This window comes from Pempheris klunzingeri, chromosome 7 (assembly GCF_042242105.1).
Source record: "Pempheris klunzingeri isolate RE-2024b chromosome 7, fPemKlu1.hap1, whole genome shotgun sequence".
NCBI classification, from domain to species: domain Eukaryota; kingdom Metazoa; phylum Chordata; class Actinopteri; order Acropomatiformes; family Pempheridae; genus Pempheris; species Pempheris klunzingeri.
The window spans coordinates 17,625,813-17,650,649 of NC_092018.1; the positions used below are offsets into that span (position 1 = coordinate 17,625,813).

At 41.7% G+C, this 24,837-nt stretch overlaps 1 protein-coding gene across 1 annotated transcript; it reads left to right on the forward strand.

Moving 5' to 3' along the window:
• The first annotated feature begins 1,277 nt into the window (after window positions 1-1,277).
• Window positions 1,278-15,796, forward strand: tmem161b (transmembrane protein 161B). The gene is made up of 12 exons (XM_070833920.1): window positions 1,278-1,487; window positions 6,055-6,158; window positions 7,286-7,366; window positions 8,730-8,827; window positions 8,961-9,117; window positions 10,568-10,719; window positions 10,830-10,890; window positions 11,005-11,145; window positions 12,247-12,360; window positions 13,533-13,707; window positions 14,875-14,971; window positions 15,061-15,796. Exons 1-12 carry the CDS (start codon window positions 1,485-1,487, stop codon window positions 15,354-15,356), a joined length of 1,479 nt encoding a protein of 492 aa, XP_070690021.1. The 5' UTR covers window positions 1,278-1,484; the 3' UTR covers window positions 15,357-15,796.
• The last annotated feature ends 9,041 nt before the right edge of the window (window positions 15,797-24,837 follow it).

The following is a 24,837-nucleotide window of genomic DNA, read 5'->3' on the forward strand; positions in this document are numbered from 1 at the left end:
CCATAAAATGTATGATATAACCGCATTAAAAAGATTTAGGTAAACATATGAAAGTATGAGCAGTAGTCTATCATTTAATGAAATATCAAAGTATAATATTTGAGAGAATAATCCCCTTTTAAGTGTCGTCACATATAGTGATATGTTACAATTGAATTCAGTATGCACATGTGACGCAGATAGGAATGTGTGTAGTTGCACTTAAAACTACAGCAGAACCTCATATCATGTCCTTTAGTTTGCATGCAAATGCCACAGACTGCAACTTCTCAGAAATAGTGATGGAGAACTATAAAGTTTCACAAAATAGTAACACAAGAAAACTACCAGTACCTCAACAATTTAATTGGTATGTGGGGATGGCCTTGTCTTCACCTCCCACCCACTAAAAGGAAAGGAGAGACAACCCACATTCTTTTGTGTAGTTTTGGCACTTTGTCATGACACAATCACAGGCGTGAAGCACTCACAAGGTGACCTATGTCCAATATCAGGATGGCGTTTCATGCCAAAAGTGATCGCAAATCACAGCTTGATGCTTATGTATTCATTTAATCTGAAATATCATCATGGATGGTGCAGTACAATCACCAATCATCAATACAGTCAACATAAGTAACCTCTGTGTCGTTTCTATTGATTTTCTATGAGATTGACACGCACATAGGACGCGTTTGACTCTCTCTAACAGGTTTCGGTTACATAGGTAGGTTTTATGGCCTTACAGTAAATGACTTCACATTACTACTTAAAAAATGTCTCAGATGTAAAGACGGTTAGGTTCAAGCATCCCCAACAGCCACCTTCATAAAGGCTAAAGACGCCTGCAGTACTTGGTTTGTTTACCGACTGATAGCGCCGCAAAGTACAAAGTATGTCGTCAATAATCATATTCCGATAGTGAGATTTAAAAAAGCAGAAAAGGAGACTGCGTTATTTGCCTCATTGGCTTGACCAATGCTAGACATCCTATGCAGGCAACGAGCTGTCATGTGTGGTGGTGACTCTTTGCACTCTTCCGGTTGCGGCGGTCCTAATGAATACTTATAGGGGGCTTCTATAATCCTATACAAAATTACAAAAATATTTGCAATTTCAAGTCAAATCAAAAAATTTAATGGCTAACGTGTATTTTGATTTATGTTATAGCCACCGTTTTATTTTCATATGCGGGAGTGTGAACAATAAAAATACTTGTATTTTACTCTACGCGTCCAGGCATATTTAGTAGACACCTACTTACCCAAAATTTCAGCGTGACCTCTACTGCAGTTGAAAATACTTCGGAGCGGAGGTTGGAACCGTTGAATTTCTGACGATATAACCCATCTCTGCAATGATACGATAGCAATCTGAATGAGAAACCCCTTCATTTTGTACACAACCATCGCAAAAAGGGCTTATGTGCTCCTCGCCGCTTGATTTCCGACTCGGGGTGCTCAGTGTTGTCGGGGAAGAGTCCGTTTCAGCTGCACTGCATCAACATGGTAAGTGACAGCCAGCACTGTAATGCAACGGCTTCTCTGCTATCTTTCATTCATAGATCTTTAGGTGCTAACATCGATTTAAGTGTTGATATTCATGGCATTGTTTCTGCCCCATTCATGTCACTGCGGTTGCACTGTAGCGTTAGCTTAGCATGCTAGCCGGAGCAGGTCCTTGTAGCCGGCTAGCCAGTGTTGCTATTTAGCTAGCGTTAGCCTTATATGTGAATGCCTCCCAACAGTACAACAGTTAATGCAAATGCTCTCAGTTTTCATTCGCATACAGTGTTGGGGAGTGCTGACACTACTTAACGCTACTATTGTAAGGCATCGGCTGAAAATAAGTCATATATATTGGGTAGTAACGCATACCAACAAGCAGTTAGCATGTCATTCAGAGGGCAGCAGAGCACCTGTGGGAGAGGTGAAGGCGTGTTCACTTACCTGGCGCACTCGGGTTGACCTCAGGATGCCCGCTGAGAAACTGTGGAGCTCATTTAGAGACTTATTTATAATTTCACTGGAATTGGTTCAGCAGTAAGATAATGAAATCTAATTTCAGGTTTTCATGAGACCTGTCAGGAAAATGTTTACATCGTGAACCTTTCGAGGGAAATTGATAATGTTGACTGCCAGGTGCACGTTTTTATGACGTGTTCAAAAAAATCACATCAAAAGTCAAAGTTTTGGTTGCATCCATTTTTGACAATAGCAATGGTAGGATGAGGTGAGATTTAGCTTTTTGGGGACACTTCAAAACAATAAGGGCATTTGTCTTTGTTGTATTTAAAAAATATATATATATTTTATGTGTGTTTTTTTTTTCAGGTGTGTTGTATTTTTCTTCACGTCATACAATCAGAATGTGCTAATCTCCCTCATGTTACAGCAGTAAGGACAGGACAACAACATGTGGAAAATAACATTAGCAATGTAGTGATCACCAAAAAGGTAATCCTTCAGATCAAGAGGGTGGAACAAACAGGTAACATTCTCAGTACCACCTGTATATAATGTAATACTGAGGGAGGAGGGGGAAGGGGATGAAAAATTGAATGGTTCTCTATACGACATTCAGAACATAAACAGCACTAAACAGCTATTTACTATGAGAAGATTCAGTGAAGTAATGGCAACCTGTGAAGAAAATGAAGTTGCGCTTCCTGTGCGTGTGTGTGTGTGTTGTAATCTGAGCTTTCATGTCATTTGTTTCAGTCATCAGGATGGCTTGGTGTGCATCTTTAGCGCATCTGAGTCCGTGAATCGTTCAGTGAGCGACCCCGCGGCAGCACAGTCAAACCGAGCTGAAAAATCAGTCAAAGTCGCTGCCCAGCAACAGACTCAGCAATCTGAAATGTTGAGATCCCATATCGAGAACCCCTAAACCACAGTATACTGGAATAACAAACATCCAGGATGCCACCTAGTCTTTTACTACAACATTATTATTAGGCCCATTTTGATAGTATGGCCTATCTCTAACCGCAGCTGCAATATTTCTTGTTGAAAATGCAGTTCTAAATTTCCAACACTTAAGAGTAATTTAAATGAATGAAACCGGGGAAGTATGGGTCAGTAAGGGGTTTCACTGCTCCCAAAGTTAGTTTCATCAGCAAAATAGTAGTGAGGTGTAGAGCTCTTATGGACAGTGGTTATCACTGCAGTTCCCACTCCCCACCCCCTACAGATTTCATTTGGTTGTTGTGTGGAGGGGGTCAAGCGGACTGGGCGAGATAAGAGAGTCCATGCTGGCTCAATTTCCCCCAGGCTCGAGATCCTAGCAGGGCCCCCACAGAGAATGGTCAGCATCCACCAAACTAAGGCTGTGTGCTTTTGACCTATATAGCATGACCATTACTCTCATGGAGAAATGTCTTGACTCAGGGAGGTTGTGTTTGGTCACGCATCACATCTTGAGTGAGTATGATTGCCAAATTAATGGCACCCACTCTCCCCTCTGTGACTTCAGAAGAGGTATTGACTTTAGCTTTTGGAGCTTACCCCATGCTGGGCGACACTGGGGATCCCCATGACCAATCCAAAATTTAGGTCTAGCGCACAGGTCTGGCCACATCACCTCTTCTGTCGAGGTTTCGTGCACTTGCTCCTTCTACACCGACTGCAGTCTGACTTAGGTTTAACCTTCACTCAGAAATATATTTGCTGGTATTGTGCAGAGGTTTGGTCATTATGATGAATGTATGCTTGTCCTGCCTTATGCCAGAGGCAGGATATGGGCGAGGGTGGGTGAGCAGCCCCAAACCGCATTTCTTGTAGAATATTCAAATAAAGATGTTCACATGTTTAGTTAATTTTTGAGTGAGGCTAATGTGGAAATGAGCTGAAAGTAAAGTTTCTGAAGGCTGCGCTAACAAAAAAGTGGACTAAAATCAACAAATCCAGAGATTGGAGAGCTGGGCCGTCGTTTTTAATCAGTGCTCTGTTCGATGGGAGAAAGAAATATTTTGTGGCCCTGTAAGAAAAGAAAATCACAGACACTATAACATTCCCAATAACCAAATGGCCAATTTTATGCTTAATGTTGGCGAGGATAGGTCAAGCACCCACTAGATGATGGGCCGACCCAGACGACATATTTCAGAATCTGCATGTTAGCGGAGTCTGTATTTTGCTTTTTGAAAAGAGCGCTGTATTAATTTTCCAAAAAGAATTCAATAAAAAAAAAAACAAGTGAAATTTAAAATGGCCCCTTTTGGGCTGAAGTTAGACTACATTGAGCAGAGTTGAGTAAACATGTTGAGAAAATAATGAAGGCTACAGGATGTATTACTGTTTGTTCAGGCAGGTGATGAGTTTGCAAGTGTAGCTTTGCAGGTACAGGTCCAGGTGCTTGCACAGATATAAGACAGTTGTTGGTAAAGTCAAAAGCATTTTATTGGGGATTAGTTCGCTAATTGGTTCTCTTTGCTCAAATGTGTGTTGGCAGAGATATCAATAATTCTTGCCGATTGCCAAAGAGATGGGCCAACCCACAGACTTGGTCTACAGTGAGTGGATAAAAGCGCAGCATGATTGGAATCATTCTGGCCTCTTAAGCCTAAGTGAATATTGATCTAAGTGTGCTGGGTTGATGTTGAGCTTCTTATGTTGTTAAATCTTTGGGTACCTTCTACAGGAGTGCTGGCTGTTCATTCTCCGGGGCACATGGAGCCTGACGCTGTGACAGAGCAAAATTTGGTGGACAAATTACAGTAGTTGATTAGTTCATAATTACATTGCTCATAATTAAACTTCCAAAAAAACTGTTGTGTTTAAAAGCGGTCATTATGTTTGTTGTATCGAGCCAAATCATTGTAATTTTGAGTTTGGGTCATAGTGATGGATGATATTAATCTTAATGTCACTCTATGAGTCATTTCAAGTTGCATCAACCATACCAATCATTAAATTGTGTGGAAATGGAATTGAGAAACGCATCATAGCCTAGAAGAAATAATACATTTTGGACTCTAACAGTGAATTAGATACTTGGGCTGTAGTCAACCAAAGAAATTCTACCTGGAGTTTCATGTTCTTTTTCTTGCACTTTGTTCTTCTTGTTGTTGTGGAGGATGGACAGACAGGTGGACAATTATTCTACTGCCACTCTAATTAATTCACTGAAGAAGTACAACAAGTGCGCAGAGAAGAACATGTTGCAGGAGAAGAAAGTGTGCGTGTGTGTGTGTCTGGACAGTGCAGTGAATTAATTAATGTAGCAATGGAATAGATGTCCACAAGAAGACGAACACAAAGCTTAAAATGGAAATGCAGAGAAGATGTGTTGACAGTGTCGGCACAGGCGCACATTTTCCTCCTCTGCTCCATGTTCTTCTTATTGTGTTCTCTCATATCAGTGACTCCCTTCAATCCAGCACCAGTCCTGCTGGTGAAGTACAGCATCGCAGCGTAATTAAAAACCCGAAAATAATTGATTTAAAAAGCATTTCTCCTCATGAAAATAACACCAGCGATTGTTGGACCGATGAGGATTTGGTTGGACGAGAACGCGTTGACCAACCACGCGACGTCAGCCCTGTCAAATACCTGCCAGAACGCTGTGAATCCAGTACAGCAATGAGGTGGATCTAATCAATGACTTGCAGCATCGCCAGCAGTGGCCTGACTCGACCAGAGATATTAAGAAACAGCTTAGAACAAACTCCTCTCGTTGCCAAATGTCACCTCAAGGTGCACATGGTCATGTCCGCCAACGCTAGTGGTGCTGGCCGCTATCTTAACGTGTCTTCCCTTAATCACGTCTCTTCCTTGCGTCTCGGCTCCTCCCAGCAAGGGTGTGAAAGAGACGCGAGGAAGATTAATTTAGATGTAAATGAATTTAAGTGAATGAATGAATTAGCTCCTCTGCTAGGACGGCAAAACATCACCTCTGAGATTGGTAATGCAAACGTGGACTTCTGTTGCATTTGAAACACTTCTTAAGGAACAGTTAGAGACTGTGCGTCAGCCTTTAGCAGTCTGTATAAACCAATACTTCATGTGTAACTGCTTTATGGCATGTATAATTACTATTTAAATATGATTTAAACCCCCGTTTCTATTTCCACAGGGTGTGATCGGTGTGCAGCTGGTGGTTACCATGGTAATGGCCAGTGTAATTCAGAAAATCATACCTCATTATTCCTTCGCAAGATGGCTACTCTGCAGTGGCAGGTAATACAGAATCCTGTACATGCTGTTTCAGATCATTTCTCTAAGTGCTACAGTTTCATTTCTTTTAGTTAAGTTGTACTTGCCTTGTGAGAGGTTTATTTCAAAAAGAGTCCACAACAATGGGGATCAAAATGTTTACTCATCTGGCAGAGTGTTTACAAGGTTTTTGGATAGAAGTAAAAAAAAAAAAAAAAAAAGAGAGAGAATAATTAAATCATGCGGCACAGACCAAAGGGTGTCAAAATATTGGAATGACCCAAGAGGACGGTGCTTCAAAAAAGTGCCCGCCTCATTTCCTCTAATTAGTGCCACATATGTTTTTCAACAGCTTCTTGGAACACATTTAATAATTAATTCATTTTTCTTTTCAGGGCACTGTTGAAACATTTTTAGAAAACTTTTGCCCTAAGCAGGAGGCCCGCGGTGTCCCTACGGAATTTTTTGTAATTAATTCTCCATAATAAATAAATGTACATGGAGAAAAACAAGCTGTGCTCCTTCTATCCGGCCCTACCACACAGACTGCTTCTCAAGATGCTCTGACAAGAGGGTTTCTAAACAAAGTTAAGGAGGGTGCCTGAAATGGTTGTCTTCAAAAAGATGCTCTTAAATTAGCTCCCATTTCAAACTCCCTCCTTAAGGACAGATAACCTTGGTGTTGTAGAGCCTCTCACAAGTGCTTTTTTAGATGTGTATCAAAGCCGCAGATACAAAGTAAAGCTTTGAGACATGTCTGATTTGTGTGGGTGTGTGTGTATGTGTGTGTGTTTTGTTTGTAGGTTTATCATAAAGTCATGATCATAGGATAAAGACTTGATGTGGACTTTCAAGAGCTTTTTTTTAAACGAGATTTTTCACATTATTGCTTTAAGGAGTGAATGTAAAGTCAATTTAAGCTTTTAAGCAAATTCTCCTTACAAGAAGTGGATAGACGAGCGATTATCCAAGATGTCTGCTCAACCTACTCTTTCCATATTTCAAGATCAACATGATAGTTCATTTCATACTCTATGCCTTCATTGATATGCACTAGAACAATAAAAAGTCATCCACAACTATTGTATCCTCTTTCTTATTCTTTACTCCGTAGCATCATTCCACGTTTCTCTCCTTTTCTTTGTTCGCAGTCTGCGATGGTATCAGCACCCCACGGAAGATGAGTTGAGGAGCTTAGCCGGGAAACAAAAAGGACAGAAGAGGAAAGACAGGTAGGCAGGAAGGGGGAGCTGGAATGAAGAAGGGCTATTGTTTGGGGGTTGGGGAAACACGGTGGCACAGAGGAGGTACGAAAGGCACCCCTTTCATCAGAGAGGAAAGAAAAAGATGAGAAGCAGACATTTGAGATGGATGGGGACCACAGGCATGTCAGCAAACAGATGAAGCTGATGTGTTTATGTGGCTCACTTAAGGCCCGTTTGAAGTAAGGAGACAGAAGTCTGTTTTTGTTGTTTTGTTCCTTTATGGCTCCTCATCGAGGCCCAAGGCAGCTCGGCTTAAAAATGGCCCTGTCTCGTAGATGTGAGGGAAGTTGGTACTGTTTTTTGGAGCTATTACTATTTAGGCTATTTTAGGGGATGACAGTTTAAAGGGACTGCATCCTCTCCGAATTCAAAGTTTCCCAAACAGCATTATGTCTTCAAAGTGGTCAGATGTCAAGCTTTGATTCTGGAAGATGATTTTTTTTATTATTTATTTTTTTACCCTCAAGACTATTTTGCAATTCAAAAAAACTGCTATTCAATTTCAGGTGGAAGTTGAACCATATGTTGAACATGTGAATTTAGTGCCGTTTCCTTTTGTGCTGTTTTGTGCTGTGAATTTAAATTGAAGCCTCAACTGAAAGGTAATCCCTACTGTTCCTCGCGGCGTCCAGCTCCTAACTTGCGGCTGTTTTGTCGCGCGGTCCTTTCTCTGACCCTGTGTGAGGCAGGTCAAGGCTCTCCAGCACCACATGTTCAGTAATCCCTCGAAGAAAAAGATGAACCACTGTCCTTTTGCCAGCTCGTGGCATGCAGCTCCGCACCCTTTGTTAACGGTCCGACTTCCTCAGTGAGGGGTGAAGCTGAGCCCCCTTTTTTCCTGTCAGGTGCCTCAGAGATGAAATCTGTCCGGGGCATGTTTGGAACCTAGAGTCTTACAGTGGTATTGTCCAGCGAATCCAGCACACACAGGGCTGAGCAAACAAAGCCTAGAAGTGAGGACGCCCACCAGACAGTTCTTCAAGCCTAAAAAGCTCCACAGCTCTCCATTTGCCCGCAGTTAGCAGTTTAGTGCTGCCTATGTATTGCTGAAACAGTCCAGTAGAGTTAATGGTCATAAGTCCTAGTTGACAGTTACTAAAAGAGTGGAGAAACATGTGGACCTTTATAATCGTATAAGAGGCAAGATGAGACAAAGAGCTAAACAAAAATGTGTCCCACGAAAAAGGATCTCTCCTCAGCATAATGATGTGTTTTTTTTAGATTGTACCTCTTCACAGAATAAACCATGTTGATGTTCTGAAATCTATTGCTTGCTTCTGTTATCCTGACCCTAGTTGTTGTTGTGCTGCTCTCTCCGTTTCCCCCCTAGGAAGTACAATGGTCACATAGACAATAAGCCGCTAACAGTTCCCAAGGACATAGACTTACAGCTGGAGACGAAGTGCATCACAGAAGTCGACACATTAGGTATAAATCAAAGAGGACAAATCTCTGAAGAGATACGATTTTAAGCTGTCCCTATGAATCACACACTCTTAACGTTTGCATATATACTGTGCTGTATATGTGGTTTTTTTAATTGTACTCTTTACACCTCCAGCATTGCACTACTTCCCAGAGTTCCAGTGGCTGGTGGATTTCACAGTAGCGGCGACTGTGGTCTATCTGATAACAGAACTCTACTACAGTGCGGCTCAGCCCTCGGGAGAGATGAACATCAGTGTGGTCTGGTGCCTGCTAGTGCTCGCTTTTGTCATGTATCCTTACATCAGTCGCTCCTTACATCTCGGGTAGCCTTTTTTTTTCCTTATCAGACTGTTGAATCTCACCAATGTTTTGATGTAAACTTTTGGAAATTAGTAACACATCCATGCCGCACACTGCGGCCGTAAGTGGGTTTGCAACATTTGAAGTTTCCGCTCGACAAACGCGCTTTTGATGCGCATTCTTCACCACCGTCCTGTATGTGTCGTTTCTCTTTGTCTTCAAGAGACCAAATCATTCCAGCTTGATTGTGTGGATGCAGCAGTGGCAGAGAGACCATAAAATGACTGCTAAAGCTCCCACAGGCTTCGCTTCCAGCACCTTTATGCTCCACAGCTACCTGCTATTTTGCTACGCTGAATGATGGTTAAATAATATGCATTATCCTCGCCACCAACCACAGGGATCAATCTGTCCAGTGCTCCTGGTCGGTGCCGGCTCACCACGGTCAGATGGTGTGTCATTTCCTGCCTACGTCGGAGATTGGAGGCCCAATTTTCACAGCCCAACAGGCTGATATGCTCAGGGAAAAGGACAGAGTGGGGAACAGATGAAATGGGACTATGAAGATGAAGATGAGGGAATATGTTGGCTCAATATATGTGTTAATGGGACACTTGATTTCAGTTTTCCTATTTCAGCTCTGATGATATGTTTAAGACTCTTGCCCTGGAGATCAGCCCCACTGCCTTTACCTTCATTGATAACTCTGGAGCAGCATGCTCTTCAAAATTCCACATCTTATGCTACCTTGTCCCCCCCCCCCCCCCGCCCCCCTTATTTACAGAAACGTATAAATGTGGCTGCATATCCTCGCCTTTGGCCAACATTGACAGGCCAGCTCGGCAGTATATTAATTGTAGCCCACCACATGATAGCTCAAACATTACTATTTTCTCTTTTCAGCCTCATGCTGGCTCGAACTTGGTCTGGTGAGTGTTTATACAGCTGTCTTCACAGTAGTGAATAGACGGAGGGGGGGGGGGCAGAAAAAAAGACTGCACTGAATACCATTCTTGAAATGGACTAAAAGGGAGTGAAAAATTGGTATGCTGTCACCAGAAATGTTGCAGAGACTGAGAGTTTCATCTCCTTGGTGACCGAAGTTCGCTTTAGCAACACCCTCTGTCCTTTACCTTCTGATCAGTGTCAACACGGGAAGAGTCAAAAACAAGGGTTAGTGTGACAGTTGAGGGTAAAGGGCCAGTACGTATGCACGAATTCTATACTTGTGTTAAAAGCGAAACACATTTTAGTGGTGAATAGTCGTACTGTGTTCTAAATTTTTTCTTTTTTTTTTTCTTTTTTTGATTGCCTAGACTTATTTCTATTTCCCTTGAACTCATAAAAGGCATAGAAACTATTATCTGCAAAGCGGTTTGGATTTGCTTTATTATGCCAGGGAGCTTGTGGAGATGTTTTTCCTTGACTCGGTCCCCACAGTAAGACCCTTTTCTCTCTGACGGCCCACTACTTCAAGCTGGAGGAAGGAGGGGAGCGTTCACTCTGCATCACTTTTGCTTTCTTCTTTTTTGTCAAAGCCATGGCCATTCTCATTGTCACTGAAAACTACCTGGAGTTCGGTCTGGAGACAGGTGAGCACTCCACCATGCTTTTCTTGCAAATGACCCAGTTAGAAACATCACTTTTTATTAGTTTTGGCCCCAGTGAGTGAGTCATTGTAAAAACACTTCTTCATTCCTAGGTTTTGCAAACTTCTCTGACAGTGCTCTACAGTTTCTGGAGCACCAAGGCTTAGACTCCCAGTATGTACAAAATCAGTATTCTCGTAGTATCATTTTTATTTTCTCCGCCTTCATGAATTCTTTATGACTCATGAAGCTACAGTAGTATCTCACTGTGTGTTTTCTCTTTCACAGGGGTCCCATATCTAAACTCACCTTCAAGCTGATCCTGGCCCTGCTCTGCTCCCTGATTGGAGCATTTCTAACCTTCCCTGGTCTACGATTGGCCCAGATGCACCTAGACGCACTCAATCAGACCACAGCCAAATTTACACAGTGAGTCCACCGCAATGATCGTCTTCACTTCTGTGGTCACTCATGCATTTTTCATCGAATGGTTTTTGATGTTTTCCTCATCCTTAATAATGAGGATGTAAAAGGCGAGCTTTGGCAAGCTTTGTTGTAACATGGCCTCTTAGGTCAGGTCCTGGTCAGGAAAAAGCTGTAACTTTGCTTTATTTTGTTATTTTTGCTATTTACACTGTGTTTTATAGCTGCTTCAGTTGCCTGTTTTCAGGTTTCATTTTTCTAAACAGTGGTATTTTAAGTGAAAGCAAATAACGCTCATGTGGCATGTAAATGAACGAATTGATCATTGGATTATACATGATTTCTGATGATAATGGGGGAAAAAAAAAAAAGCTTTGAGATAGTCTCCAGTATCTGTGGTTTTAGGCTCAGTGAATACATGATGTGCTCAAACTGGCCACAAACACAGTGCTCAAGTATCAAGCTGTCCCATCTTGAGTACCAAGGAGCCAAGTATAGTTCAGTTGTACTTGTCTCCTACTATTCAGAGTGTGTCAGATACGAGCGAGCACCCTGTGACTCAGAGGAACACTTCCTCAGTTGGGGCGGATTTCTATTTCAGAACTCACTGGGTGGCATGTCTACGACCATGATAGGGGGTGCAGAGCAGGGAGTGCATCGCATCCAGATAATCCACTTTGGCATAGCAGACTCCCCAAAATGGCCTCCTCTTCCACCCCCTTAACTGTCATGAGCTTACATCCTCAGACCCTGTCACTAGCAGGGATTATCTCCAAGCCCTTCAAAATCTGTGCCTTGGTTATCTTCTAACCCCTCTCTGGGAGAGTTGCATTGATAGCACAGACCTTATTTCTCAGTGTGTTAACTTCAAATTGAGATTAAAAAGAGCGATTTCAGTGAGCTGTTTGTTGTCGTTGATGATGATTCTCAGCGATAATGCCATAATAATCAATCACTGTTTAGGTTTCCTTCACTGGTCAGACAATTTTTTTGATTATCAGCGGTTCACTGAGATACTAAGTTACAAGTTGTTGGATGTTTGTCAGGGTCTCGCCTTATTGTTGGTTCGGCTGAGCGTCTTCTCCCTCATCTCCCTTTTTTCTATAGGACTCTGCTTCATATCAACTTCCTGTCCCCTCTTATCATGGTCCTGCTGTGGGTGAAGCCCATTACCAAGGACTACATCATGAACCCCACTCTGGAAAAGGAGAGTGTGCCTTTGTAAGTAAAAGTTATGATTTGGTTGCACAATCCTTTTTTAAAATTCTGCTCCAGATGTACACGACGACACTGCAAGATTTTGCTGCAAATATGGAGCATCACTTCTACACGCTGCATTAGATTTTATTAACATTTCTCCTTCTTAGAAATGCATGCTCTGTGACTAGAGTAAGTCTTGCAAAAACTTTGAAGTCGTGTTGTTTTGTACATGTTGTTTTCAGTGAATAACTTGTCCACACAGTCCTAGTCAGGGTGCTCAACAGCAAACAATTTGGCTGAGAAGGGATTTAACCCTTTTGTTCTTGAGTTATTTGTCGGAGAAGTAACCATCAAAGTCACTTGAAAGTTTACAATCATATTCTTTGGTGATAGCTCTAATAATTGAGCATGGATAATGAGCTCAGTGGTAAAATGCTTTGTAGCTCATGTGTGAGTGCGCTGAAGGTGTACGTGCTCACGCCTTCTCGCTGATTCCTCTGTGCTCGGTAGGCCAACCCAGTTGGACTCCCTTGATATCTAGCAAGCTAATTACCTGCCATTCAAACAAGAGGGATGGGACAACGTTGCAAAGCCGTGAAAATAGAAGCAATTGCGGCTTTTGTGCTGGAAAATGGATGGAAACAATGCAACAGCAGTCATGAAAATGGAATTTACAGCGGTTCAATGAGATCAGGAATGTATTCAGCTCATAGATGAAGTGACAATACACAAGCTGTGTACTTGAGTTAAAATTAGACTGTAAACAAAAGTAGTCATCCCTCTGAGAAAGCTCTTCATTGTATCTCTAACTGCTGTCATTTGTTAGCCGGTGATTCATTCTCAGATAACATCTCTCATTTGTTGCAAGTTTGAATTCAGGCACGTGTCAAAACTTCTGCTGCTGACAGCGACCGTGATACCATCAAAGTCAAACACGATGAAACCCAATTTCATGTTACAGTTCCCCCTTTTCACCTTTTTATCTCTCAATATCATCCTCTTTGACTTTTTCCTCCCGAGTTGTTTCTGACTCCTTTGCTGTTGCTGTCTTTCCTTTCTGTCTCATTGTCTCTGCCGACCATCCAAGCGATGGAGCAGATAAGCGTTGTGTTGAGTCTGCAGGCCAGAAAACGCTGTCATCCCCTCATCGGCTCTCCTCTCTTACTCGGCCCTTGTCTTTCTATTAACATCAGGATGACTGAGCAGACGTATGATACGTTGCGGTTATGGACCATCATACTGATGTGTGTTCTCCGGCTCGCTATGATGAGGCATCATTTGCAGGCCTACCTCAACCTGGCCCAGAAGGGTGTGGACCAGATGAAGAAAGAGGCAGGACGGATAAGTACCGTTGACCTGCAAAAGATGGTAAATAAAATAGTAGATACAGTCTTATTGTGGAGTGGAACTCACTCCCCCCTGACCTCCGCAACACTGACTCCTTACTACTCTTCAAATCCCGACTCAAAACCCATCTCTTCACACTTTCCTACTCAATTTGCACTGCTCCTGGATTTTATTGCTTTGTTTTTATACCTGTTTTACTTGTTGTAGTGTGCTTTTATTTGTATTCTGTATGGCGACCTTGTGAGCCTTGAAAGGCGCCCTAAAAATAAAATGTATTATTATTATTATTATACCCTTCTGCAATTCTGCATCAATTTAGCAATACAAAAACATAACTTTATCCCATTTAACACATGCCATACCGTTAGAAGGGATTTTAAGACAGAGCACTGTTAAGATCTCTAATTCCATTGTAACTGAGATGGAGCCACCTTGCTGATTTTGAAGAGGGGGACAAATTTACAAATAAGCCAATTTCCCCCACGCTCAAAGCAAATACATTCACATTTAGGGTTCGGACTTTGTGAATTAAGGAACAGAGCAGAGAGCTCAGTCATCTGCACACAAGACATGCATTATGCAGGAGGCATGCCGCCCACCTATGGTGCACTTGGAAATTGGATGAGTGTGTTTAGGGCTGGCATTAGTTGTGGCCAAACATATCGACTCCTGTCATTCCCCTTAAAAGCCCTCCCCAACGCGAAGCACTGACAGTTTGGTCCAGCGCAGACCGGCCTCCCAAATTATAATACATGACTCTGCAAATACAGGTTTGCTGTCAAGAGGGTCTTTTTTTAGATGAACTCAGTTTCCAGAATTAGTGAAAAGGGGTGCGGTCGACAACAGACGGATTTGCAAAACAAAATGTTTGACAAGTTTCTGTCATTACGCGTTCCTGTTCTGTTAAACTTGTGCAGTTTCTGTGGTTAATTTTAGTTGCACATTATTTCTGATGTGATAATTGTATGAAGTGGCACATCCAGTAACAATCATCATCAGTAAGAATGCTATTTGTGTAATCAGATATAACATTGTTGATATTGGTGAGCAGGCTGGATCCCTGCGTTAGATAATGTTGTTTCAGAGAAACAAAAAGCAACTTTTAAAGTTTGGTCTTAAAGACTTGAAAAATCCTTTGCTGAACAGTTTTTGTAAAGGAATTCTTCTTCTTCTCTACTCTTCACCTAGGTTGCACGTGTTTTTTACTACTTGTGCGTAATCGCACTACAGTATGTGGCACCGCTGGTGATGCTGCTGCATACAACTTTGCTGCTAAAAACCTTAGGTGAGTCACTTCACTGCTCAATGATTTGGAACGCCTCTTTTCCCTCCAAGGGTTCACGCCATTTTCATCCTTCGCCTTATTGATTGCAGGTGGACACTCCTGGTGGGTCTATCCTATAGAAGACCTGCCTTGCATCCATGAAATGGACTCTGAATCTGTGATGGTGGCGCCACCAGTAGCGGCCCCAACACCAGCTTCAGCGGTAGAAACGGGAGCCCGGGCATCCGTAGCCCAGCTGTCGGTGGCTCTGGGAGGCCTGCGGACTGTCTTCAGCCCCTTGCTGTTCCGGGGCCTCTTTTCCTTCTTTACATGGTGGATTGCGGCCTGCCTCTTCTCCACCTCCCTCTTCGGCCTCTTCTACCATCAGTATCTCATGGCGGCATAGCATCACCAACCCAGCAGTGGCAGCCAGACCCCCACAGGGCTACTGTGTGTTTGGCCTGATCAGAAAGGACTGAGTAGGGGTAACAGAGGCCAATTGATGCTCCACGACTCCTCCTCCGCTCACTCTGACAACGTCACAATGACTGACCATATCATCAGAGCTCCTGGTTCAACTTCCAGTGCTTCCTCCACAGATGACTCTGTGAACTCTTGTCATCGTTTTTACTACTACTACGACCACTACCTTTTCATTTGAAGAGCGAGATTTATAAACCTTAATAACAGCCAGGATAGGTGTCAGTGGTGTATTTGGGGCGGAGTCATGGGATGTTGGTCCAGTTTGCTGTATGAAATTTGAATCACACGAGCTACTGTATCTCAGATGCCGATTACAATTCGTTTTAAATGTTGAAATGTGGTGTGGCAGTTCTGCTCAGTTCCACCAGTTTAAGGGACGCCAGTGGGGAGAGTTTAAGTAATGTTTTTGTTGTTCACAGCTAATCACACGAGTTTAATCCATCACCAACTTCAGATTCATGACGTGTTTCAGTCAAGTCCTAAATGCAGCCTGTTACAGCTCCATGCATCATTCTTCATGACTCAGATTTCAGACCGTGTTCTTCCTATTAAGATTTTGCTCCGATGTTGGTGATCACTAAGACTTCTTTAAACTACCGTCAGCAATGGCTAGAGAGGTCACCGAGAATCAGTGAGTGTCGAGATGTTCATGGAGGCTAATTTGTGACTTCACATTAGCCCAAAATCACCTTAACTTCTTTTTCTTTTTGGGGAAACTGATAACTGCCATACCTGTGCCCCGTGTTTGTGTTTTCATCAAAACTTTAAAATATGTGTGTTCAAACAAAATAGCTTTTTTTTTAAAAAAAAAAAATGAAATGTCTAAATTTAATTGCCACGGACCACAAAAGTGTCTGAGAGAGTCTTAAAATGTTGCAACGAGGACCAATGCATTTCTCTCTGTGGGGGGTGGGGGGGTGGGGGTGGGGGGGGCTGGTTGGGTAGAGCTGTCAGCTAACCAGGTTAGAGAGCGGGCAACGGAAGACGAGCTGTACCTGCAGAGGAGGAAGAGGACACGTTAAGCTCATGGTGATACTTGAAGCTGACGTATTTTAAACGTGTCTAATTGAACTCTCCAACAAGGACAAATGTAGGTTTTTAAATGAAAGGCGTTCCAGTAGATTTGTGATGTTTCGATTTGCATTGTAACCTCCCTGGTTGTATCTGAGCCATTTAAGAAGTTATGACGGAATTTTTTTTTTTTTTTTTTTTTTTAAGCAGCAGTGATGAGTTAAAGGGAGGACAGCACTAGGGCTCAGTCGAGGTATGCGTCTGTGTCCGTGTGTCTGTCTGCGTGTATAGGGTCTCTGCTGTGAGTCAGCTGTAATCTGAAAGGGCATTGTGATCAAGAGGAGATGATGTCAACTACTGTTGATAAGCTACCGCCTTTATGTTCTGCTTTCCTTTCCTTTCTTTTTTTTTTAAACTCATTTGAGAACAATCTGTTGTTTCTTTTCATTCTTTTTCTAATGAATCAAATTGTGAATTTGTAAAAGTTCAGATTTTTAAAATGGTGCCAAGTGAGTCTGTTTCCCTGTCCCCAATGTCTGTAGATTTGGTGTCTGCTAGTGTTAGAAACTACAACTGTACGACAACTCTGCGGCCTTCTTTTTTCTGTAGTGCGTCCATCTTGACAAAGAGGGAATCACAAGCTCTGGTTCGCAACAGGACATCACGGTATTTACGTTGCATACTGTTATTCTTTGGTTGGTAAATGTACGCACAAGCAGTCAATGCGCTCATGAAGCACTGGGCCAATGTGATTGTCTCGTGTATTCAGGAATGTAGGGTACATGGTGTCAGATCGATCACAGATAACGCAATCTTGTGGTTCTGGCAATTCATTTTTTTCATTGCATTTAGTATATCATAGAGCTGAAATTTCAGAATTTCCAGCCCTATGGGTTTTGTACAAAAGACATTTTACAAAGTCACGCAGCACCATATCACATTTTTAAGCCCCAGATGTGGAAAGTCTTAGCTTCAGTTTTTGTGTGTTTCAAATGATGGGGGAATATGCACATAATGAATGTATCAATCCTGCCTAATTTCTAGATTGTTTTCATGAAAATGATTTGTATGGTGAGTTGATTTACGCCCTCCTCCCCAAAACCTTGACTCGTCTACTACCATCTGCTAAATCTACGGTTCAAACTAAATCTAATTTGTCCTAATGACTATTTTTATTGATCGATTTCTCTTTGTTTTTGTATTTATTGCACATGTCGAGGCCTGCAAACATTTCTAATTTTAACCGCAAACACTTTATTATGTCATTCGAGTGCATGATGCATTAACTCCGTTTTGAAAATGTGTTTTGACAAATCAGTTACAGATTAACCTTTCTTTTTTTTTTTTTTTTTGGTCTGGTCGGTTACGAAGTAGCTGGGATACTTTCAGAATTCAATGGCCTGATGTGAGGCGTTGTTTCTTCTGTTTGTTACCGCTGAAAGTGTTTATTATTCATTGTTGGGTTCAAGAAGTAAATTACACACATTGTTGTTCTTTCATGTATTTATTTCTGCTTTAGATTTTGTCTTAAATAAATTATGTTCTTTACTATGTACTTTTTTTTTAATTGTATACTTAAGCTCCACTGGCTTCTTACTGTGTATGGCCAAAGCACAACAGGGGGGCGGGTTCCTTTCCGAAAGCTTTAGATGCGTTTCGGCACTTTAGGTATGTATTTGTCGTGAACTACTGATGAATTCAAAGCATTTGTAGTGTTTAAAGAAGAGCTCATAATTGTGTCAGCTCACAGTCCAATAGAAGTAGAAATCTCAGATGGATTTATTGGTCACAGTCATTAAATGCTGCAGAGGACCAAAGAGAGAAACAGAATGTGGATATTGAATACATCCATATTCACTTTGATGAGTTTTGTAGGTCAAAAAGTTACCAGAATGACAGCAAGCCAGTATTCCTATTGAAGTTTGATGATGCTCTGGCCCATACAAGAGAATGACTTAACAACCTCAGAAATGACGCCTCACCAAAGACTGGTTTGTAAAATAGTCAGTTCAGTCCGTCTCTCCTTGATGAGTCTCGATCGTGCCAACAGAAGTAAAATCCTTGAAATGTGGTTGAGAACACTAATCTTTCTGCATGTTTTGTGTGTTGCTAAATTGTTTGCTTGCTTAAGCTAGTTCTGTGTGGAAAGTGGAAAATCTGACAAGTAAAAAGTGTTTTTCTTCTTTTTTTTTTTACAGGGATGAAGAAATTTAGATTTTAGACAATCAGTTTGGAAAACAGCTAAATAACTTCAATAAAATGGTGTTGTTTTTTTATACAGATATATAATTTTGACTTTTGCCACAGGGTTGCTTTTTGTGGGATGGCCTTGTCATGGAATTCATGCTTGAATGTGCTTAAAGGATATGATATGCCCTACTCAAATTCATGTGTTGGATCCTGAGTTACAAAATAGTACCAGTCAGATGCCTCTTTCTTGAAGCCTTAGTGCTTTATTCAGCACTTGGAGAGAATGAGCACAGGTCCTCTTTCCAAAGCAATGCTACCATTCCTCAGGACTTGCTTTTTTCTGTATTTACAGTGGCTCCTTTTTGGGTCACGGGCAAGATTTCAAATTGTGTCTTTTTTTTTTTTTTTAACTAGACTTAATATTCTTTGAATGAAAGCATTCAATAATACCTTAATTGTGTTTCAGCATCACTGTACTCATGAAATGTGTCCTTGAGCAAACTGGCATCGATTTAGACAGTCAGTAGCCATTGATTTGCTTTTTTTAGTTGGCTTCTTTATTCTTGTGGGAAAGGTTAGTGGAGTAGATAAAGGGATGAAATGACAAACGCTTCCAAACTCCTCTTAATGCACGCCATTCTCTGGGAATAACATCGGGCCAGTTAATACAGGCCTTGAGTGCCATTGTCCACATGAGCGGGAAAACTGGGCCAATGCATTCACTCATAGGTAGACAGATCAATAAGACAGCTTCCAAAACAAACCAGTGGAGAGGTTCCTTTATTCCTCTTGAGTGGGGCCTATTCACTGAGGTCCCTCTCTCCGTTGAGCGGCGTGGAGCCTCCGCTTCGGGAAGGGGAGCCGGGACCCCCGCCCTTCAGTCCCAGACACAGCCAGAAGAACTGAGAAGCTTCTGGAGGGGTGACTCTATAATGGTGAGCTTTCTGTCTGACACAGAATGGTGATCCCACCCTCATGTTGATTGTGAGAAGCAGCAGCCATACTTCATGACTGACCTGACCTTGTATCATGAATGGCCCAAAAGAGAACACTTTACTTTGCTCGAACTCCTTTGACCTGTTTTTACTTTTTTTTTTTTTTTGCTTTCTTTACAATAATACCCCCAAATTATGACAAAGATAAGAAAAACAGGAAAGCTCCCCTGCCGAAGTGAGTGCCAATTACAGATGGGTTGACTGTGATCAGCATGTAGCAATCACCTTAGATGTAACACATGCAATTATCATCTTTTCATTACCATGACAACAGCTGAGAAGGTAGCACAAAGCATTTAAGCATCTTTAGCTGCAGCAAGCAAGTGGGCTTTTGAAGAACTGACATTTCATTTAGCACATATTCAAAATTGTTTATAGATTCCACAAAGCAGCATAAAATAATTTAGAAGAGGAACGTAATGACACAATTCAAAATTGAAAAATAAAAAAGAAAGTATTTTATTGATAATTGAGATAAGTTGCACTTTATTGGCAGGTGTTAAACACAGGAACAATTCACAGGGCATTGAAAATGCTTTTGAGTAATTCTCAGAGAAATCAAGACACGTTAAAACTGTATTGAGATATGACAGTGAGGTTATTTTAATAGTGAAAAATATAGAACACAAGTTTGAATCATTGTAGATGCATATACAAGGTAAAGTGTATCATCCAGTGTTGCATGAATCTGGTATTCCTGTGTCTGAGCGCTGACAGCCGAGACACACAGGCGACATTAAAAATGATGGAGCATTGTGGAGGACCATGTTTATTTTTACTTTTGTCCACGTTATCCCACTGACACACGCACTGGTTCTGACCCGTTCATCATTCACATCCCCGCATATGGGAAATACTGTTTATCCATAAAGCTGTCTCTGTATTATGACCTAATTGAGTTAAACATGCACCAGTTATCAGTGCAAAACGGGGGAAACGCAGCAAGGAAAAAAAAAAAAAACAAAAGAAATAAAGATTCTCGCCGAGCAATTTAAATCTCGTCACGGTTAAAATTTGAGGTCCACTGCCTCGTGCTAGAAATATGAAATGGCTGACTGCCCTCGTGGTAATCACCACTGCTCTTACATTAATTCATCTCCAGATGAACATAGTTCCTTTGGGGCTTCCATGCGTTATTGTAGTAAGCCTTTTGACCACCAGCTTCTTGACAGACACTACGCCACATACACACTGCCACAGTATAGCTCCTTCAAGAGTGTGTGTGCATGTATTCATTTCAATGAATTGCTTCACTTTGACGCTTACTTTAAACTAACAGTGACACCCCCCTTTTTAGAAATGTTTAATATAGATTATATTTAGTTTTATTATTCTACCTTGGCCTTTTTTTTTATGTTCTTGAGAATTAAACTGAAAGGTGTTGTGAGAATGCAGCTTATCGTGCCCTAAGGCATCACTCAGTAACAAAAAGTGCATTCAGAAACACTAACCTGCTCATTAGCAGTTTTAAAACAGCCTTTTTTTTTAAAATAGGGAGATCCCAAATATATATCAGCATCAATTGTCTCACATCTTATCATCAAGGCTCATTTAACTTCAGCTTTACACTCTCCGGAGAGGAATATTCACACGCCAAGACAAGCAAATTTCATATTCTGTGTCTTGCATATGCAATCCATGATTTACTAGAAAACTGTGCTAAGCTGTTCAACAAATGAATGGTACAGTCCAAATTAATTAGCAAAAGCAGCACTACTGTACACAGCTTAATGTCTTTCATGGTGGAAAAACAGGACATTAAGCTCACAGAATCCTAATAGAATCAACATGAATGAATAAATTATTTATATAGATTTTTTTTTTTTAAAGTCTTTCTGTGTCCCATTTCTCTTGATGAAAATCCCACAGTAGATGCCTCCTTAACAGTAACAACCAACAGAGTGGACTGCCCCCTAGTGCCACCAAATGAGTGTGACAGGGTATTGAGGGGGAGGGGGGAGAGAGAGAGCTTGCTTTGAGCATTAGCAGAATGCCAGCTTTTCAGCGCCATCCAATCAGAGAGCGCCTTGGTAACGCATTCATATATCCAATAGAACTAGGTGGCGAATGCAAATGCTCCGAGATCAAGGTTTCTCCTTGGCAATGGTGCAGCACTTGTTTCTCCCCTTTCATGTCCGAATGATGATGGCGATAATAGGAGGGGAGGACAGGCCTCAGATTGAGCCAAAGGGGGAATAAGCATCGATGAGATCTTTGATATGGAATGCTGCATCATATGATATTAGTGTCATTCATGCAGCGGTTTGATTGACAGTTTATTGGGGAAAAAAATTGTGAGAAATGCACCATTGTCTTCATCAATTTTTCATGTTTGAATTGCTGACACTTTGATGCACTTTGGCGAATGTGGTGCTCAAACTAGGACAAAGGAGCTGCAGCCTACATCACAATTTCTATGCCGGGTTTTTCTCCTGTCTATTCCAAAGAAAGAATTAATGTGGTAACCAACATATTTCTATAATTGCTTCCTTTGTGGTTCTATGCTTTAGCAAATGCACTTATCCACATTTATGTATACACACACACACACACACACGCACGCACACACAGACACACACACTCACTCACTCTCAACTGAAACCTGCTTCATTTTGTTTCAGGGATCCTGTTGTTCTGCGTGCCTCAGGTCCAACAGACTTAATTTTCAGTGTTATATTTTATTAGGCTGATGATGCACATTGCATTCACGGAGCACTTCAACCTCCAGGTTCTCCACACATTGTTGTAAAGCCAGCCTATGTACCTAATTAACACAATGTAACTCTGCGCTGTTTGCAGGAAATGTAAAACTGATTGGAATGAAGCTGGCAAATTTGGAACATTACTCTGGATGAAGCGAGAATATTTATTTTAAGCCTGTCAGTTAGCTTGTATCTTAAATGTCACGAATGGTCTCTGCGTGATTGTGAATACCTTCCTTAGAGATCAGTTCTGATAATATTGGTATGCGGTGTTTATATAGTGTTTCTACTTTTAGGAGATAAATAGGAAGAAAAAATATATACACACATATACAATGTTTTAAAACCATGCAGATGCACCAAGCGTTATGCTTCTGTTTCACTGACTCTTGATGACATGTTGTGTGACATCAAAGGGACATTTTAACAATATCCTATCTGACCATTTTTCATTTTTAATTGTTTAAATTGTGATTCCCTGTTTACTGGATTTGACTTGGTAAAGAGAAAAAAAAAGGCAGTCATGGCTGGAAGTAGGTTTTTTTTTCCAACTGCACATCTAAAACAAAATTTGACTAGAATTTATGCATTTTCTGAGACATGAGAAGAAGGATAAACAACTGTTTTATAACCACATATAATTATAACAGGAAGCCAGAGACTAAATAACCGTGAATAATTGTACTTAATTGTAGTTTCCATAAAATTAGTAATCTTGTTAATCCTTCAACCTAATTCAAAAATGACCTTGTTCAGAGAGTTCATTTCGCCCTTTTGATCCTGTTTGTCTGTGAGGAGGTCACATATTGACACCATGTTGCTTCAAACGACCCCAGACCTCTCGCTATGACCTGCCGGAGCGCATGCCAACCACCGAGGAGGCCAACAGGTCACTGGAGTCATTTAGAGGAGTCCCGAGGGGAAACTGGCCCCTGGACACTTGGCCCCCGGCTTCTCTTGGTGCAGAAACACACACATACCGTCGCTCCAGTTTCCTCTTGTACACTGTCAGCTGGGGAGACATAGAAGTGAATGTAAAAAGAGAAATAGCTGTTTGTGACTGAGACATGGAATACATATTTATGCTGTATACGCATCAAGAGTGGATGTTTTGCAAAAGACATTTGCACAATTATTGGTGTGTGTCTGCATGCACGTGTGTGTGTGTGTGTGTGTGTGTGTGTGTCTTCATGCTTTTTTTAAGCTCCATATACACTCAGGAGTCTATGGGGGGAAAACTGAAAAGCTAACTTTTTTTCACCCTGCAATATTTCACTCAAGAATATGAAAAATGAACAGCTATAGAAAAAAAACGTAGCACACTTTCATCATTATCAATTTTGTTTCTAATGAAAGACTGAGAATTATATATCACTTTTAGCACATTAGGGGGGAATATAACATAAAAATGCTCAATTCCTTTTGAAGGTATTTCTTTTATTCTTCCTACAAAAAGACTATTATCTGGTAGCGGTGAATGCATATTAAGCAAGAAAAGCAACTATCATTCATCCTCTACAATGCATAGCTGTAAATTATGGCATTATCTCTGCTGGCATAGAGGGAAGAAGTGAGAGAGGAAAGAAGGGCCGAGGTGGAGATGAGGCAGTGTGTTGGAAATAAAGAAAGGGGTGTGGAGAAAAGGACAAACCCTCACACACACACACACACACACTCACACACACACACCCTTCGGCCTGAAGCCAATGAGAAAGATTATGCTTGGCCTTATCCAGTAGGGCCTGTCAGATTTATTTCCAACATCAAGGGACTCTCTGCTGTCTCCAGCCCCATCCATCAGTGCCCTGTCTGGGTTTCTGTGTGGTCAGAGTCCTGGATGGAAGCTGGGAGTGGAGGGCTAAAGGAGGCTGGAGGAGCTTCATGTAGTGTGTGTGTGTGTGTGTGTTGGGGAGGGGGAAGCTGAAGCAGGAGTGGTTGCCAGGGCGCACAGGCCAGTGGCATTCTCCACTGTCTGGCATCCCAGGGTGCAATGGGAGCACTAGTCCTCAGTAAGTCACCAGCGGAGGTGAAAAGCACTGTCACAGAGATGAAAGGGGGCTTCCCCCCACCCTCTGATCTGTGAGAGAAAAATGAAAAAGGCAGACGAATATGGGGAGAGAGCGACGGAGAGGGAGAGAGCCAGAGAGAGTTTCAGAGAGTGTAAAATCGCTCTCACTGTATTTCATGTCAATATGTCTCACATTTGAAATCCTTATTATAGATTGGGTGTGGAAAAAAGGGATGTGCTTTCATTGTTCAGGGATATGCCCCCTAACACACACACACACACACACACACACACACACACCATTCCCCTCACCCGGGCGCCTGTGCCACAGCACCCACCCCTGTCGTTCTGCGCGATGTAACCTAGCAACTATTTAATTAAAATAGCATCAGCAAGGATAGAGGCTTTTGTCCCTCCCTTGCAAGGATTTCCTCCAATCTCAGTGCTTTTCAGCACACCATGAATCAAAACTGACGCCATGTATGCCACTGTATTGTA